The sequence below is a fragment of the Mesocricetus auratus genome, unplaced genomic scaffold, assembly GCF_017639785.1.
Source record: "Mesocricetus auratus isolate SY011 unplaced genomic scaffold, BCM_Maur_2.0 Super-Scaffold_6730, whole genome shotgun sequence".
NCBI lineage: Eukaryota > Metazoa > Chordata > Mammalia > Rodentia > Cricetidae > Mesocricetus > Mesocricetus auratus.
The window spans coordinates 29,367,116-29,386,067 of NW_024429184.1; the positions used below are offsets into that span (position 1 = coordinate 29,367,116).

The 18,952-nt window shown below is 36.0% G+C and overlaps 1 protein-coding gene across 5 annotated transcripts in view; it reads right to left on the bottom strand.

Annotated features, from left to right (window-relative positions):
• Epha7 (EPH receptor A7) overlaps window positions 1–18,952 on the bottom strand; it is a 148,551-nt gene that overhangs the window by 91,548 nt on the left and 38,051 nt on the right. For all 5 annotated transcript variants that reach the window (XM_040740604.1, XM_040740600.1, XM_040740597.1 and 2 more), the window contains exon 4: window positions 223–378. In XM_040740604.1, the coding sequence (XP_040596538.1) occupies window positions 223–378 (156 nt within the window). The remainder of the gene's footprint in view (window positions 1–222; window positions 379–18,952) is intronic.

Below are 18,952 nucleotides of genomic sequence, written 5' to 3' on the forward strand. Positions count from 1 at the left end.
ATTACTAAGAAATACCATACCTAAAAGAGGTATTATTAAATGACTCTTAATTGGGAGAGGTGACATTATATTAACTTTACTGCTTAACTGAATGGAAAGATTTACACATAAGAAGAACTGAAAGTTTCAAACGTAAAGCCTGCCTTGGTGATTGATGCTCCACTGAGTGTTATAATGAATGGAAAGGAAACAAGAGCCATTCTTTTCCCAGCTTGAACTTACTCGTGCATGCCACGTATGGCGGGTCAGAAGGAGCTCTGTAGTACCCATCTTCACATTCGCATCTCGAGGATCCTTCTCGGTCAGAGAAACTGTGGGTTGGACAACGAGAACACTGGAGATCCTGAGAGGAAGACTTGTAGAACCTGCGGCCACAGGCTGGGTGTGAAACAAGGGATGAGTAAGAGTGAGGATAATTGAACCATTACTGTTAAATCCCCAAATAAATAATAAAAAAGAATAATGGATTTCTTTTGTGAAAAATAAACTTTCCATGACCAAATGTGTGTTTTAATATATTGCAGCAGCTCAGTATCATGACACATTTTAAAACAAAATATCACAATAATAATGTGGAAGGGTTGCACCTGCAGCTGGACTCAGTGCACAGTTAGGATGCTAAAGGGCAGGGTGACTGATTCACGTACAATCAAAGGACATTTATATCAACAGTGGAACTGAGGAGCAGGAATAGTGATAAGGAAACTTTCATCTGCATGTGGCTGAAATGTCTTACCCCAAAAGTCCAGGGTCTTCAAGCTTTTAGTTGAATAAGGTACCCCTGCACCAGTTAATAGTCTTGTGTATTTTATATGCTCATGTTTATCTTCTAATAAAATTCTGCACACTGAAATGTTCTGTTATTTCAGCAATGTTATCATTGAGAGTAGTCTACATCAAATATACTAAACAGACTCAATTCATTCTTTATATTTATATAAATATAAATTTATATAATATCTAAGTATTTTAAGTGTTATCAAAAAAGAGGCCTAGGAAATCTATTGAGCCTTGGGCAGCAGATCAGTACCCATCCCAAGTATACACACGGACTTTGGACTCCCATAGAACAATGTGAGGTGCACTCTCACCCCGAACTCTTGGGGAAGGGTCTAGGCCCTGCCCTATATGAAATGACAGACTATGCACACCCCCATGGAGGGCCTCATCCTCCCTGGGGAAATGAGGGGATAACGGGGGGGGGGAGGGCTCGGGAGGGAGGGAGGGAATGGGAGAGGGACCTGGAACTGACTTGTGAAGCAACCTTGTTTCTTATCTAAATTTAAACTGGAAAATAAAATTTAAAAAAATGTTTTGGGAATGACAGAAGTTGAGTTTTCTTCAAAATAAGTTGTAAAATGTTTTTCAAAATAAGTTGTAGTTTATTGCAATAGGGTTGAATTCAAGCGTTTCACAACATCTAGTAAAGAAATGTAGTTTCTAGAGATTAACTAGGGTAAATGGAATAAAAATAATTAGCTAGATCTACCATTTATATATGAAGAACACTTGAAATGCTTCACATATGCAATCATGCAGCAACCAGTGAAGGAGTTAAGTACTGTTATGCAGGTGGTAGATGAAGAAAGTGAGGTTCACATAAATGAACATATCAAAAGTTCAGAGATAGTAAAACAAAAAAAAAGCAGCTATATCTCTAAAGAGGAGTTAGTGGATATTTTATATAAACATATTTTTAAAATTTTAGTTATTTTCTTTTTGTTTTTGGTATTTTAAAACACAATGTCTATGTGTACTCATTACTATTGTTTAACTCACTCTGTAGAACAGGCAAGCCTTGAGTTCACAGATATCAGCCTTCATCTGTCTTCTAAGGTCTGAGATTAAAGGCATTTGCCACCACACCCAGTTGTAAAATTTATCTCTTATTTGAAGGTTTAGTTTGCTCTCCTTGGATGCTAATCAGAAAATTAATTAAAATTCACTGCCTGGATATTGGAAAGTGGTAAGGAACTATCCTCTTCAGTGTCATAATTTCCAGAGATGTTGTCATTCTTTGCTTTTGTCTACATTCTAGATATTTGTTTGCAGTTTTGAAACTTTTGAAGGCATATTATTTATATTTCAAGAAATTAACAGTGTTTACAAGATTTATATAACATTGATTTATAGGCGTACTATATTCTGACAGATAATCAGGTCACCACAATCTCATTGTATATATAAGATCCACCACTCTCTTGGAAGCTGCTCCACTAAATTGTGTTTTCCAGTACACCCAAGTGGAAAAGTGGAACAATTTCATTACACAAAGACAGACAACACATCTTTACATATTCTCAGTAGCCATTACACACTTGAGATACATAGAAAACACCTCCAGCCAGGCATGATGGCACATGCATTTAATTCCAGCACTAAGGGGGCAGAGGCAGGCAGATCTCTGTGACTCAAGGTCAATATGATCTACAGTATAAGTGTCAGGACAAGTTACAAAGTTACACAGAGAAACCCTGTATCCCTTGAAAAAAGAGTGAGATGGGAGAGAAGGAGGAGGAGGAGGAGGAGGAGGAGGAGGAGGAGGAGGAGGAGGAGGAGGAAGAGGAGAAGAAGAAGAAGAAGAAGAAGAAGAAGAAGAAGAAGAAGAAGAAGAAGAAGAAGAAGAAGAAGAAGAAGAAGAAGAAGAAGAAGAAGAAGAAGAAGAAAGTGCCTGCAATACAAATTATGGCAAAATGAATAACCCATACAGATTTTATCTTGCCCTATTAAAAGATGTTAAGTCGTCAGTAAAGAGTCTAGTATTCACTTCTCAGCGCAAGCACGCACGCACACGCACAGATACACACACACACACACACACACACACACACACATACACACACACACACAGCCTCTGTATCTTGCTTCATGTTCTATCTGTATACGAAGGTCAAAGATAACATAGGAGAAAACAGAGTAGGCAGTGCTTCAGTGCAACCTGCACCTTGAAACATTGTCATTTAGGAATGTCAGAAAGAGAGTTCTTCATGACAATGTGCTGTCACTTACTTATTATTTTTACAGAGAATAGTGGAAAGGGAAAGGAATATGGGAGCCTATTGTGGCACTATTATTTGACACCCAGAAGATGCAGCCTTTCAGGTAGCAAGCTGAGGCTAGCTTGTAGAATCTCTAAGAATTTTTCTCCCATTTTTTTTCTAATAAAGGGAAACTCCCAAAAGCCTCCAAATTAGAAAGTGAATTTCTTCATGAACATTCTGATGTCTAGAATGTCTCTATAATAAGGTAACATTGGGAAATTTAAAAGTCTTATTGCTCATCTCTCAAATTCCATTACATTCTATTTCCCTTTTAACAGATGGGAAAACAGATTTGAGGCAGAAGTAACTTGAATCTTCAAATAATCCCTCTTGCCTAAGTTAAAACTGGATTTAGAACACAGGTCTGCACACACAAAACTGTATGGTGTTCACAACACCAGTCATATTTTGGTGCAGGCTCTTAAGACTTTTAGTTACTCTAAGTAATATTCAACATAAATCTTTATTATTTTGTTTTTAATATACTACTACTAAACTACTGCCACTGTTTTAGTTTGGAAGTCTATGTAACAATACTCCAAAACATTTTAATAAGAAATACTAAATGAAAATCTCAAATGTACTATGAATTCTGACCCTGAACAATTATGGAGTACATGCATGACTATAATAAATAGAGACAATACTGGAAAATATTCATAAGTGTTTTCCTTTGAAGTAATACTTGGTTGCAGAGCAGATAACACTGAAAATTATAAGTTGTGACAAGTGAGTTCATTTAACCTCAGAGGGAACTATCAATTTAGCATTATTAAAAATAAGTACAAAATATTTAGAAGAAGGATCTTAAAATAAAAGCAAAAGCATGTGAGAGCAGGACCCCGATCCATTGGGATATCAGAGTCAGTGGGTAGAAAAACCTTGGGAAGGAAGCAACAGATGTTCTTAAAATTAGAAACTCTGATAAGATATCTATGTAAAAGAGCTAAAGTCAAATGCTCAGTGAGATAAACTTATACAGTATCGTATTCTAGAATACATATGAAAGAGAATTCAGTCATCCAAATACTAAAAAACGTCAGCACAGGAACTCTGGCCATTTTGCTCTCTACAATTGCATGCGGTTTTCTAAAATGTACAAGGAAGAAGACTTGAAGGGTAAACACATTGCAAATGAGCATGGCATTATGGAAGAAAAACTTCCTAGGAACTGTGAAACAAGCACTTAAAAAGTTTTCCTCTCTTGCTTTACTGCTCAGTTTGCTCAATGGAACTTAAACTTAAAGCAAGCGTCTATGAATATTACGTGCATTATTGCAACCTGCTGTGCCATGTTTGTTTACTATCCTTGGGAGTCTTGCTGTTTTCTGAAGAGAAACAGAGGAGGAAGAAGAGTGTATCTGGTGGAGCAGAGAGATAAGGGCGAAGGACTGGGAGGAGAGAAGAGAGGGGAAAATGCAATTGGGATATAGTCTATAAGAGAAGAAGAAATGAATGAATTAATTAAAAATAAACATACTAATTTAATGTACTGCCTTTTTAAGCCTTTGAATTTTGTAATTGAACATGGATTTAGAAGTAGAATAATGTGATACTCATGAAAAGTGAGATTATGTTTACAAAATAGTTTCAAATATTTAATTGATTTTCTAAAAATAAACTCTCACCTATGATTTTAATTGTAGTTTTCTGTGTTACCTCAAAGTCATGGACTTGATTCTTTTGACTGTTCTTTCCATCTTTGGATCTTTATTGAATAAATAAGTTTACGAGTCTAACTCAATTTTTGTATGCTAAGTGAGTTTTGCTTATTTTGTCTGTTCCTTAAACAGGAAACCAGACTGAGAGTCTAGGAAAGTTCCATATACTAGGCTATAAAAATTTTCTGTTATAATATATCTACAAAATTTTATGACAGCATACAATAAGATCTTTTGTTGGATCTCATGAAATAATTATAATTTAATATTCAATTATATTTAATGACAATATACCCTTCTATTTAGCAAATGTCATATAAATAATATTAATATTTTCAGCTTAAAGTACAAAAAGGCAATCCAGTTTCCCATTCATAAAATAAGTACATAACAAAAAAGTGTTTCTGTCAACTTCTGAACACAAAATATTTTTAAAAGTTCATTCTAGATGCTTGTATTTTTTCTACTTCTACATTCCTACTAATCACATTACCACGTTGCCTTCCCTGGATTCCAGGTGTTAGAGCAATGAGGCCCCTGGCCTCTGAGTTGATTTCTGTCTAATGCAGTCAGCAGAACAATCGTAGCTCTGTTTTAAAGAATGTGTGCTCTAAATGAACATTCCTTAAGTCCACCAAAAAAAAAAAAAAAAAACCTACTCAGCATTGTTCACTCTGCTCCAAGCTAAGTAATAAGGTAAAATGGATCCTCTACCATCCACACTAGTGCTCAAATGGAAGGATGGGCTTGGTATTTTTAGTCTATGACCCAAGGAGGTAAACCTAGGGAAAGTTCTATCTAATTACATAAACACCACTGGAACAATGGCAATATCAACGGACACGTTAAAGTAGAAGGGGGACATTCTGTGGCATCCTGTAGATAAAAGAACTACCAGGAGCTAATGATTGCTGGGAAAAGGAAAACGAGCATCTCCCAGGGATGAACACCTTTACTGGTTGTTCAAAGAAGAGTGGTTGACTTTGAAATATATCACTATCTGCACCAGGAGTGCCAGCCATGTGAGTGAAACTGGCAAGCTCTGTGTTCAGTGAGTGACTGTCTGAAAGAAATAATACAAACCAAAAATAAATAAATAAATAAATAAATATTAAGATAGAAAACAGTCTGGCAAGATACCAGTAATTATTGACTTCTGGCTTCTACATACACAGTATCCCCACAAACACATCCATACACATGCATGTACCACAGAAACAAAAATTGGAAAACTGTGACAAGTTTCATTTATGGCAGTTTCATGCACGTTTATCACAAACTTTGCTCGTATTGGTCATTTCCATTTTGTTAAAGTCAAACAAATATTCAGTAGCAGCATATTGAAGGTCTTAAGTTCTTCCTAAATTTATGGAAGTTCATGTAAAATGCAAAACAAGTATTAAAAAACTTATTTCGAATTATAAGATCATGATTTAAAATAAGATACTACCAAAAGCTTAACGAGACTTTTAAGAAATATTGAAAAATTAAAACACATGTAAGTCAATCAAAAACAGTAATAAACACAATGAAACTAAAGCACACATAAGATGATTACAAATGTTTCTCCACAGAAGATATATAAATTGCTATTAGACTGGTTTGCATTGTAACTTTGGTAATAAAGGCCAATAATAATATAACTTCAAGTCTAAATGTTCCATCAAGCAAAATTGAGAAAAATGTTTTTACTGTTCACGTCAATTCTTTCCTTTACTTATTTATCTATTCTTACATCAATCCTTTTTCAACAAAGGTACTCCACTTGCAAACATTTGTATATTTAGATATAAAGAAATTACTAACAAATTACTAAAAAATTACATCATTAATCTCTTTCCCCCATTGGGTCATTCAGTGTGTAAATAGTTACACAGCTTAAGTCTCATCTGGATAGACACTTGTGATGTAATAGAAATAATGAATAGTTAAAATTTATAATTATGATTTTATAATCTATTTTTATTGAATATCTACTTCTTTGTTTTGAGATGGGGTCTACGTAAGCCAAGCTAACCTCAAACTCACTGAGTACCTGAGGCTGGAGTAGCTTCAAACTTCTGGTCCTCTACATCCACTAATGGGATTACAATCATGAACCACCATTCCTGGCTGCAGGAGAGTCTTTGAATACATCCTATATAACTGGTTATGAGTGAGCAACTGACTGTATCATGCACATTCCCATTGCTACCCTTGATACTTTGTGAGGCAAAGGTTGCCTGCTTCCCCTGCATCTTCCACACTCCAACTCCCTATGAGCTAATTGAATGCAACTAGATTCTTCTTCCTCGGATCTTACTTCATTTCTAGACCTGTGATTTTAAGCACAATTGAACGTTTTCTAAAGGAATGGTGTGTGTCTCTGTGTTAAATATGAGGCTTTGCAGATGTTTCCGGCCACACTAACACAGCTGCAAAGAGTTTTTTAATTATGAACTAAAGGATTGTTTTGTAATTGAAACTTTCTGTGCTTTAATATTATTTTAGAATGTATGTACATACATAGTCGACCTTCTAATGAATGCCATCATTTTATTTATTGCAGATGGATATTTTGCTTAATTCAGGACAAGCGAGGTTGTTTCCACAGGAGCTTTCAAATATTTGTGTCACGTTAACATCCCCGCTTCTATAAGGCAGAGAGGAAGCAGAGCTTGGAGAAATAGTACTCCCCCTGCTCAAAGCACTGACCTCATCGGGGAGACACAGATCCAGAATCTTTATATTAATCCTATTGACAGGCCTGCAGTGGGAATAATTACAAAAGTCAGCCTGGAATCCAGACCTCCTGTCACTGATAGGCTATGGTTTTTCACATTGAGAATGAACAGCGGGCAGGGAGGATAAAAACAACATGATGTAATGAGCACATTACAGTCTGTGAAGCACCATCCACATTACCCTATAACTAACTTGCAAAAAATGTAGAAAAGAGACCATGAAGAGTATTCTCTTCGGCAAAGCAGGTATTCAAGTGTCTGGAAACAATTTCAGATTTTTAAGACTGAAAAGAATAATTTACTGCAGGGAATTTAGTAAGTACATGTATGTCTGTTATTTATTTTTTATATTTAATTGAATATTTACTGTATTTCTGTTATAAGGTGGAAACCAAAAAGAAAGCTTTATAATGTGAATTTATAAAATGTATGATGTAAAGTAAAATAAATCCTTATGTAAAGCATTTATAATTAAATTATCAATTTGGATAGGATATGGCAAGTTTGATTATTTGCAATGTATAAGAATTCTTTTACCAGAATACCATCTCAATTAGGGCATCATTATCAAAATGGTAGGAAAAATAGGATAAAAATGTCAGAATAAAATGTTCTAGTTCCTTTTTGTCTTCTTTATTTTCCTTATAAATTTTGGACCATGACAGAGAGGTAATGTGAAGCAGAGAAAGAGAACTCAATTTTAAACACCTGTGCTCAGATCATACTTGAGCACATGAGAGCATGTACTTGAAGGGAAGTCCTTTAACAGTAGGTTTCAATTTCCTCTTTTGCTTTGTTATAAACAGTAAAATACTATGTACTAAATATTTGTGGGTTTAGTTGTGTTGTTTGGATTTATTTTTGTTACATTACACATCTCTTTGGAAACGTTTAAGAATAGCACAGTAATCATTTACCTAGCAGCAAGTATCTCAACAAGAAATTTAATTGAAATTCTGTCTTTAATACCATGCAGATTTCTATTACATCTTTGCCACACACTGCAAGAAGTAGTTTGCAAATTCAGAGCATTCACTTAGTCTTTCAGGGTGAGAAAGACAGTCTTGCATATGTATACACCAGTTTCCTTATAGTCCCTGGCTGCCTATCGGTTCTTCTAGTCTACCACATCTAGCTCTCCTGAGCCACTATTTAAAATCCTTTTCCAAACTCTTCATGTTCTTATCAGCTCATGTAGATAAATGTGCAGAAATGTCTTATTAAAAATCATATAGAGTACCAAAAGGAAAAAAGTCAGTTCCTATGTGAGGAAAGATTGAAACTGATACATCCTACCATTCTAAGTCCCACTCAATACTATTTCAATATGATAGGCTAGGACTGCATATTCTCTCCATCTCTCCCTCTCTCCCTCTCTCCACCCCCCCCCCGCGCCCTGCGCACATGCTCCTCCAGTGTACTTCAAACTAGCTAATCAGCAACTCTCAGAATTCTATAACTGTGTTGAAAAACTGCATTATCATGGTTTCTTTATGAGCTAAAGACCCTTAAACTAGGGCAGATAGTTTGTCAACCTCAAATGTGTTTGTCTGCAGTAACTGAGCGTGTTACTTATTGCATACACAACTTCATTCGCTTAACAATTCTTTTTACTACATGTGAGTGAACAAGCTGCAAAAAACAGGTTTCATTTTACTAGGGAGGATTCCAGTCAGGGCCATAATTTACTATTCTATAGCACTTACGACACTGTCAAGGTTACTTTCAAATATTTCCCACATTCGTTGTAATAACTCCCATATATTTTACAAATTCTGTTACATATACTCATTCATTTTATTACAAAATACTGAGAATGGTAAGGCAATGTAGACTACATGTGAAAATACATAACTTTTATGAGTGACCAGTCCTCGTTTTAAAAAGCAGAACATATTAGTTTTCATTAAAAAAGGTTAATATTTGCATTTTAGGACTGGCAAAATGGCTCGGCAGGCAATGGCACTTTCTGTCAAGCTTGAAGACCTGAGGCTGAGGCCCCAGAGCCCACATTGTTTGAAGCAATCAACTCCTATAAGTTATCCTCTTGCTTCTACACATGTGCCGCAACACGTACATATCAATATAATGAATAAATAATAAACTTGGGGAAAAGTTTAAATAACTGCCATTTAAAATTTTCCATTCATTTGTTTCCCGGGTTTGAAGGCAGTATAGAGATGTCAGCTGGGATGAGGGTTTGACTCGGGGATGAGTGCTACCGGGCACATGTCAGACTTGTGGCTGAGAACTGACCATGTGCCACCTCCACAATTTGAGTTTGGTTTCTGTTGCATTTACTGTCGATGTGAGCTTTACACATGACTTCTAGGAGCCCCATTTTCTAACCTTCAGTACAGAGACAGGAAACTTTGAAAAGACCGTGGTGAATTGGAAGAGACGGTGAAGTGAAGGGCCGAGCACAGTGCCTGGCATGGAATAAGCACACAATAAATACAGAACTTTTATTATTTTGTGATAAATGGGTTTGATTCCATTGAAATTTCTATATGTGGTGTGAGGCAAGTCTCCTACCAGATATGCATTTTGGCCAGCAAGAAATGAAAAAAGTTAACAAAATGCAGTCAAATGATTTGTTCCCTTATTGAACAATTGGTGTGTGCCACCTGTATACCCACTGCTGTGCCCGACAATCGAGATGAAGGATGTCTTTAAGGAACAAATATGATGATCTCCAAATATAATATAACACATCACCTCACTGACTAGCCTCGTGTGGCATGGACAATCAGATAATGAGCTTATGTGCACTGAATTTCTAATAATCATAGGCTTCTACAAATTATGCATACTGTACCTTAACATGTATATTTTGCAACTGCCTAATTATCTCTGGTTTCAGTGGTGAACAGAGACAGTAAAGTTGCCTTTGCTGCTAAAACCATAGAGCGTCATCAACGTGAAGTGACAGGTACAAAAGGCAAGCCAGAAATACATGACAGACTATTATTGACTACTTACATTTAAATCAGAAAGGTATTTCTGACAGCTGTTAGCTTTGTTTTCAAAGAGGCTACTGGTGAGAATGGGAATAGCAGGACAGTCTGTTAGGGCAGATTACCTCATGTTTACATTCCAGCGTAACGAGAAATATACACATAAATGCAAACATCTGTGATTTTCTCCAGTTTAAGAAAACTAACTCAGTAGAAAAATTAAAATTAAACTTTTTTGAGTATTCCCCAATGATAGTTTGTCCTTGCATAATGTATTTAGATGATGCATAGTTACAGAACACCCTTGCAGAATCCAATGTCAAAGGGAGAGAAGTTCCTAACCAGCAGAGTTTGACACAAAGCAGTATAACATGAGATGTTCATAATCAGTTTGCTAGAATAATTTCAAGAATGAATAAAACAAAACGTAAGTGAAAGCTATCATTACAGCTATTCTGTGGAGTTTATGTTTGCCTTATTTAGTCGGTGAAAATGTGAATCAATGCTAAGTCTTGTGAAGCAAATAACCCTAAAGCAGTTTAAGGCCGTTTGAACATGTGGGGAGATAAATAATCATTTCCGTTATGTCAGGGGAAAATTTTCTCGAGATTGTAAAGAAATCGGTTTACCCTGAAGCAGGACATTTGAAAAGGACACATCAGGATGGTGAGGAGGTTCACTCAGCCTTAATTCCTGGAAGTAAAAGGCAGAATAAATCTTATAACAAATGATGTTGCTTGGCTCAATAATTCTTTCTTTTCTTCAAAAAGAAATGAGACAGCTACAAAAGACAAAAAAGAAGAAACTGACCAGAAACCCATTTACATGTAGATTTGCGAGAAAAGTGAAATGAACAAACAATCAGTATTCTATGTCTGGGTCCTACACTTAGGAGTCTGTAACAGCAAACTAGGTAATTAATCCAAACTAGGTAATTAATTGATAGTTTTATCTCCACACATAGCAAATACCTGACCTATTTCTTTTTTAAATAATTTTATTTAAATTAAAAAATCTTATTTTACATCCTAATCCCATTTCCCTCTCGCTCCAGTCCTCCCATGTCCCCCACAAATGCCCCATCCCACCCCTCATCTACTTCCCAGGGAGGGAGAGGCCTCCCATGGGGGATCATCAAAGTCTGTCAAGTCATTTGCAGCAGGACCTAGGCCCTCTCCCCTGCATCTAGGCTGAGAGAGTATCCCTCCATAGGGTATGGACTCCCAAACAAAGCCCATTTGTGCACTAGGAATAAATACTTCTTCCACTACTATAGGAACCATAGACTGCCCAGGCCTCCAAACTGACACATATGTTCAGGGGGTCTGGTTCATTCCTATGCTAGTTCCCTAGCTGTCAGACTGGGGTCAGTAAGCTCCCACTTGGACAGGTCAGCTGTTTCTGTGGGTTTCCCCAGCATGGTCTTGTCCCATTTGCTCATCAGTCCTCTCTCTCTACAACTAAATTCCAGGAGTTCGGCTCAGTATTTGGCTGTGAATCTCTGCTTCTGAAATATTTCTTTTCAGTTCCTGTGGACTCTATCCAAAACAACTTGAAAATGAAGAATACAGGTACGAGTAGGATACCACGTCAACTTGCTTTAGAAAAAGTACTTCTGTTGGATACATAAAGGGGCATTCCCTACAGCTTCATTTTGTTTTAAATTAATAGCAATCAAGGATGTGAGAATTGCTTATCACTTAAAAGCAACACCTCTGTCTTCCTGAGACTTTACTCTGTAACTCACCAGAATCACAGAATGCACTATACTGTACAACTGGTTCTTTATGTGTGTGTCCTCTATTTCACCGTGAGCCCTGATGGTGGGGCTATGAGACATGTACCCATGCAGTCCTGAAGCACACGCTGGTTAAGCTGGACACCGTGACAAATGTCTACTCTTACTACAAACCTCAGTGCCAAGCACTCACAAAGACTAGTTCAGTGATACCTTTTACCAAACATTTCATAAAAGTACGCTCAGTGGGACTGGCAGGGAGCAGCCTGACTGGTGGCAGTGAGACCTCAGTTTTCTTCAGCCAGGAAGCCACTGACCAGGGACTAATTCCAATGACACCCTTCCCCTATCCTCTGTGCAGGCAAACCACAAGTCAGCCACAACAGAGTGTGTGTCTTCCATGATTTCTAACATGATTCCAAGAGCACATTTAATAGAGTAACATAACTAAATGTGGGAATGGCAAGGAAAACATTTTGTGAATGCAACTGGGACATCTTCAATGTGGAAGACAGGAATCAAGAGGAAAGCAACTGAGTTGTAAATTGTAAGTGAGAAAAATGGCCCTGGCTCAGGGCTCTATTTAAAATCCAAAAATTAAAGAGTAACAGTTTTCCCGGTCTCTGGATACTTAAAAAAAAAATGACCATTTTCCCACAAATATAATACATCAAAACGTAAAAGAAAAAAATCTAATTTTAGATTACTTACCATTGTCATACAATAAGTATATAAAACTTTCATTTTTGAATAGAAACTTGGAACTAGACAGGCCACTATTAAAATAAATTCATATAATTAAGGTTTCTATTAGAAACTACAAAATATCACTAAGGCTCTTTGTTGTGGAAACCTTTTCAATTTATTTTTTACTGGCTCTCTTTAAAACAATTTTTGTAGCGAACAAAGGCTAATTTAAATACAATGGGGCATTACATCTTTTGTTACCATTTATTATAGGCACAAGCACACACACACATCATTTTGCCCTTTTATATGTTTGCATTTTTACCATTATATCTCTGTGGTGAAAGAATTAATTTGATCTCTGACCTACAGTATGAGTATGACAAAATGTGAGCTGAAACCTATTTACAGGTCCACACGCTATTTCATCTTTTGCAAGCTTACACTTGAACAAGGATAGCATAAAATAATAAAATTACTCTTTTCAAAACCTATAACATTACTAGTGACCCCAAAGAAGGCAATGGCTAGTTCTGCAAAGCAATGCGCTCAACACCAATCCTGAGATGCAGATCGACCTGAGTCACTGACAGGGTTTCTCATGGGAAAGAACAACCATGTGTACTGTATATATCCAATTGAAAAATGCATTGATTATTCTTATAATTAATAGGGAAATGAACAGAGCGACTTATTTTATCTCTGTATTCAGAGTGTGGTAAAAAAAATAGTATTATGGATATAGCTGAGAGTATATTAAATTATCTTAATTTAATATGAAAGCAAAAGCTAACCACAAATTTGGAAATGTCCATCTGCACTAACTAGAAGAGAGAACCTAGGTTAAAACCTATTAAGGCAGTGTACCCTGATGAAGAGGATAACATAAAAAGTCAATGATAGAGTATAAGTACAAAATTGTCATAGGTAGATGTAGGTGGAATGGCTTTGGCAAAATTTTAGGATAGATTTTATAAAACACTTAAGCTAAAATTTCTATTTGAGCCAATAGTCAAGAAAATATGGAAAACAGAAATAAATAGATGTGTATAATAAACAGAATACATAAAGGCCAAGAGGTGAATGATTCGCTACTATGTAATTTTTCAGGGAAAGCATGCATTGTGTAATTTCTGACATAAATACTTTGGAACTGAATGGATACTACAGGGGAAACATGGAAGTTTACAGCATTCATTTTAAACTCTGCATTGATCTCATTAAAGTGAACATAACACCAATGACAATGACAAAGGTTAAGTCCATTTAAATCAGAAGGAAAACGAATCCTAAAGTTATAAGAATACAGACATACCCTCTGCCATTTTTCAACATGATTATTTTGTAGTTTAAATGAATATAGATTTTAAATAAAGTTCTTAAGAAATAGGGTAGAGGGTGAATCCTTTCAAGCTATAGACGTTAAAGGACTATGTCTAGACATGATGTCAATAAAGGTTGCAAAGTTCTTTGATTTTGCCAGACTTAAATTCTACATTTTATACAAACAGTGTTGAGTATTATAAAATATTTCACAAGAATAGAGTTCAGAGGAAATAAAATGCATTGTTTTTGTAATCTGCATGGAACATTGACCTTATAAGATGTCCATCTAAGTTAGACACTCATCTGTCACTCAGCTTCCAACTTTTAAACAGTTTTCTGTTCACTTATGAAATAATTCATGCACTTAATTGCATGGCCCTGTGCTTGTTGCTCTAGTAGCCTAAGTGTGTCTACAGTTAGTTGGACATTGCTCTTTCCATATAGAAAGTTTAATATTCAGATATGTATAGATAGTGTCCTGATCCTGACACCTATAACACAAATTCATTATTAAAATCTAGAACCCATTTAAATAAATGTATATTCTCAAGACAACTGCAGATTCTCAAAATATACTGGTCTCTTCTAAATTATCATATACATATTACTTGGGTAATGTATGCATTAAAACAACAGCCAAAATAGCAGAGAAACCAATATAATTATATCCTCTATTTAAATATATGTGATACACAAACATATGATGCAGGTATATAAGTCTTTGACATATATACTTTGTAGTAAACACGGAACTTAATTTTAATATTATAATACAAATTGAAACCGTTTACTTGGACATTAAAAGGCAAAAATCAAAGTTAAAAGAAACCTTTAAGAGCAATTAATACCAACCATTCCTGTAAATCAAAACTTTTGACACAAGAAAGTTATTGAAGGAGTGGACCAGACAGGCTTGGTGGCACACATTGTTCAATCTTAGCATTGAGAAGAAAGAGACCGGAAGGAAGGAAGGAGGGAGGGAGGGAGGGAGGGAGGGAGGGAGGGAGGGAGGGAGGGAAGGATGGAGGGAAGAAGGGAGGGAGGGAGGAATTGTTTTGAAAACAGGATATAACAGATTCTCAGTCTCACCGCTATCTTGAATTACTATGTTCCAGAATTTGATATCATGGTTTTGCAGGCTGCTTACCACTTAGAACTATCACATAGCATCGTGTGAGAGAATAAGATATTTTAGTAATAATGTAAAATTTATCTTTCTGGCTTAGGATTCATCAGTATCTCTGAAGGGATTTTAATGAACGTATGATATTAAAAGTTAATGCTGTAGTTACCAACTTCATTGTCTTTGGGTGTAGCATTTCCTGGAGCACCAAAAGTTTAATATTCATGCTCCACACACTAATGGAGTAGCACACTGTTGCAAGTTTTCAAATAGATTTTTTTAAAACTTCAAAGTTTCACTTTACTATCAGAATAATATGTGAAGGAGCAATCTTTCACAATGTAACCCAGAGTCTCATAGGCACCTCTACAATTTCACAGAAAACAACATGAGAATAAAGAAGAATTTATGAAATGCCAGGAGTACTAAGAAAGTAGTAATTACTGAATTGTTAGCCATCAGAGAATACCAAAATGCCTTGGCAGACCACAAATGTCTAACTAAACCTTTTAATTATATGCTTATATCTATGTTCTTACAAACATTCTGTTTAATTAGTTATATAAATCATGTACCTAGCTAAACATACGACTTAAAATTCCCTAATAATTTCAATATACATTGATTGGATACTTTCAATTACAGTAAATTAAATTTAAAAACCTGTGAAAGTTCACCCATTGTCCCTTCTGTTTTCACAAGCTTTTATTAGCTCTGGACAAAATTAGTTGGTTTAATACAATGTTACATTGACAGTGGGACAATTCTACCCATTACTCCACAATGGATGAAATATGTCAAACACACGTTTAAATGTATGTATTTTGCTACACATTGCTAAAACAATTAACATAACAAAGTTTGAACAATCTTAGAGATTCAAAATATTTAACATACTGTAGCATAATGTAGACAACTAGTACAAATAAAACATTCAATGAATTTTTGTGAGAACACACGTCTATTTCAATCATCGCAGCTTCTTCTTTGCTGCCCCTAAAAAATGACTGATGAGCGATTTGGAGCATTCTGCTTTCCATACAATTTTGGAGACTATGACTTTATTTTCTCTCCAAAAACAATAAGGAAAATGAAACCTACCATCACCTTCTTTCAAAGATACAAGAGGCAAATACATCATTAAATAAATATTGTAGGGTTTTCGCCATTGTTATTTGCCATCACTAGTATGCTCACAGAAATTTCAATAGAAATGGTTTATTACAAATAAATGTAGTGAGCCGGGCGGTGGTGGCACACGCCTTTAATCCCAGCACTCAGGAGGCAGAGGCAGGCGGATCTCTGTGAGTTCGAGGCCGGGCTGGACTGACAGCCTCCAAAACAATACAGAGAAACCTTGTCTGGTAAAACCAAAAAAAAAAAAAAAATAGATGTAGTGGAGAACAGATAAAAATAGGAGAAGTGCATTATTCTGCTATAAAAAGTGAAATTAAGACAAGACACACAGAGAGAGGCCATACTCAAGAACATAGTCACACAATCAGCACCAATAACCAGGGGATATGGTCTCCTTTCAGTTTCCATTGTAAATACTAACTCAACACTGGTATCTTGCAACCAAACAACTACTATGAATCATTCAAAAGGACACCGTATCCCCATAATTCTTGAGAACATAAAGCAGAAGATCCTTCCCCTACCTAGAGTTAACCTTCTAGCAAGTTGTATCATTTAATTTTTAGAAGGTTATTTAAACCCATAGGTTTGAAAAACTTAACTCAGAGCATATGTATAAAGGATCCTTTGTAAGAGGAGTTCCACATTTTAGGAGACACAGGGGCTGCTTAGTTCTCCTATCCTGACCCCCTAAGTCAAGTATTCAGGCCTATTTCTTCACTTCTTCTTTCCTCATTTGAAGGAAACTTTAAAATTGGTTTTCAACTTGTGGGTCAACTCTTTGAAAAATCCTTACCTCCAAAAATATTTACATTATGATTCATAAGAGGAGCAAAATCACAGTTATGAAGTAGCAAGAAAAATAATTTTATGGTTGAGGGTCACCACATGAAAAACTGTATTAAAGGGTCACAGCATTAGGAAGGTTGAGAAGCACTGCTCTAAAATAATCTGCAAAATAACTGCCTGTCTCTTATTGAGTTTTCTTCCTCTCCTATTTCTTAGGTGTCATTGCTTCCTAAAACAAGCTACCCATGATCCTTAACAATTCCCGAATTCATGACGATCTGTGGAGTGATTATGCTTTACATTCTGATTATCATGAAAGAAGTTAGCAGAGAAGTCTTCCCCTGAAATGGTTTCTGTATGGGGGAATTCTAACACTGTCTGGAAACATCTGTAACTGCACATGCTTTTGACATAGAGCATGAAAAGGGTACTTACTGTTCCCGATATCACTAAAGGGAAGCACATTGTACAGCAAAGAATTATCATATATGGAATCTCAATATACCTTTGTTTAGAAACCATCTTTACTGCCAATGGATATCTATTTTACTTCAAATACAGAAATACCTCCTTGTAAATGAAGCCCAGTGCTAACTAACAAAGAAAATAAGGAAGGTAGCTGAATTTGCAAAAGTATTTAAATAATAAAAAACACACATAGGTAATTTTATCTTCTAAATTCCCAGATTATCTGGAAATAAATCTCATCAGAAATGCAGGTAGAAACCAGAAAATAAACTTCAGTGTCACTCCTCAGTGCTTTCTATTTCCCCTAACTCCACTTTATAGTTAGTGGGAAGGGACAGGGGAAATTATCACTGAAGCTTGTCAATTGCCAATTAGTCTAGGCTTTCTTGACATAGAACCTCAGGGATTCACCTGCATCTGCCTCTCCAGCACTGGGATTACAAGCACAGACCATCATACGTGGCTTTTTCTACATGGGTTCTTGGGATTGAATTCTGGCCCTTATGCGAGGCAGACATGTTGATGATTCAGCAATCTTTTAGTTCCTGGCTATTTTTACCACCACCTCTCTTACCTTACAGATCTATGTTCCATTTTAAGTTTCAAAAGGAAAAAAAATAACCTTTAATTTATCATTTCTTCAGTGGCAGACAATGTATTCTCTACTCTGCCTCACATATCAAGTTAAATAATTCGCATTATTCCTTTGAAACTCACATTATACGCCTTTATTTGGTGTTACTACAACTCAACTCAATTATATTCCTACTTGTTTCAATAACTAGCTAATCATTCAACGAGTATTATAAAGCTTTTTTGTAGTCTTTAAGCTAAGCACAAGGCACACTGGGAAGATAGACATAGTCCCCACTGTTAAGAGTCCTCTATATGTAGACACTTAGCAATCAAACAAACAGTTCCAATAAAGGGTTATGTGTTAAGAAAGGGGATCACTGCAGGAGCATAGTCGTTGGCTTTCCTGTGGCATAAATGAAACCACAAAATAAATAAAAGATATTCCAGAGAGAAAACACACAAAAACTAGGAGAAAAAAAAAGCAGACAATGAAAAGACCAGCACACTCAAGGACATGATGCCATGGCTGAGAAGTTGAATAAAAGTAGCAGAGAAGCAAGAAACCAGACTGAAAGGAGGAGTGAGAGGAGTTAGGGGTTTTGTTTTATTGTAATAGAAGTAGAAATCAATCAGTGCCTTGCAGACATTGTCAGCAGGAATGAGACAATGGGAAAGGGGAGAAACCGTTGCAAAAATCCACGCAGGCCGATGACTGCAAAGAAGCCA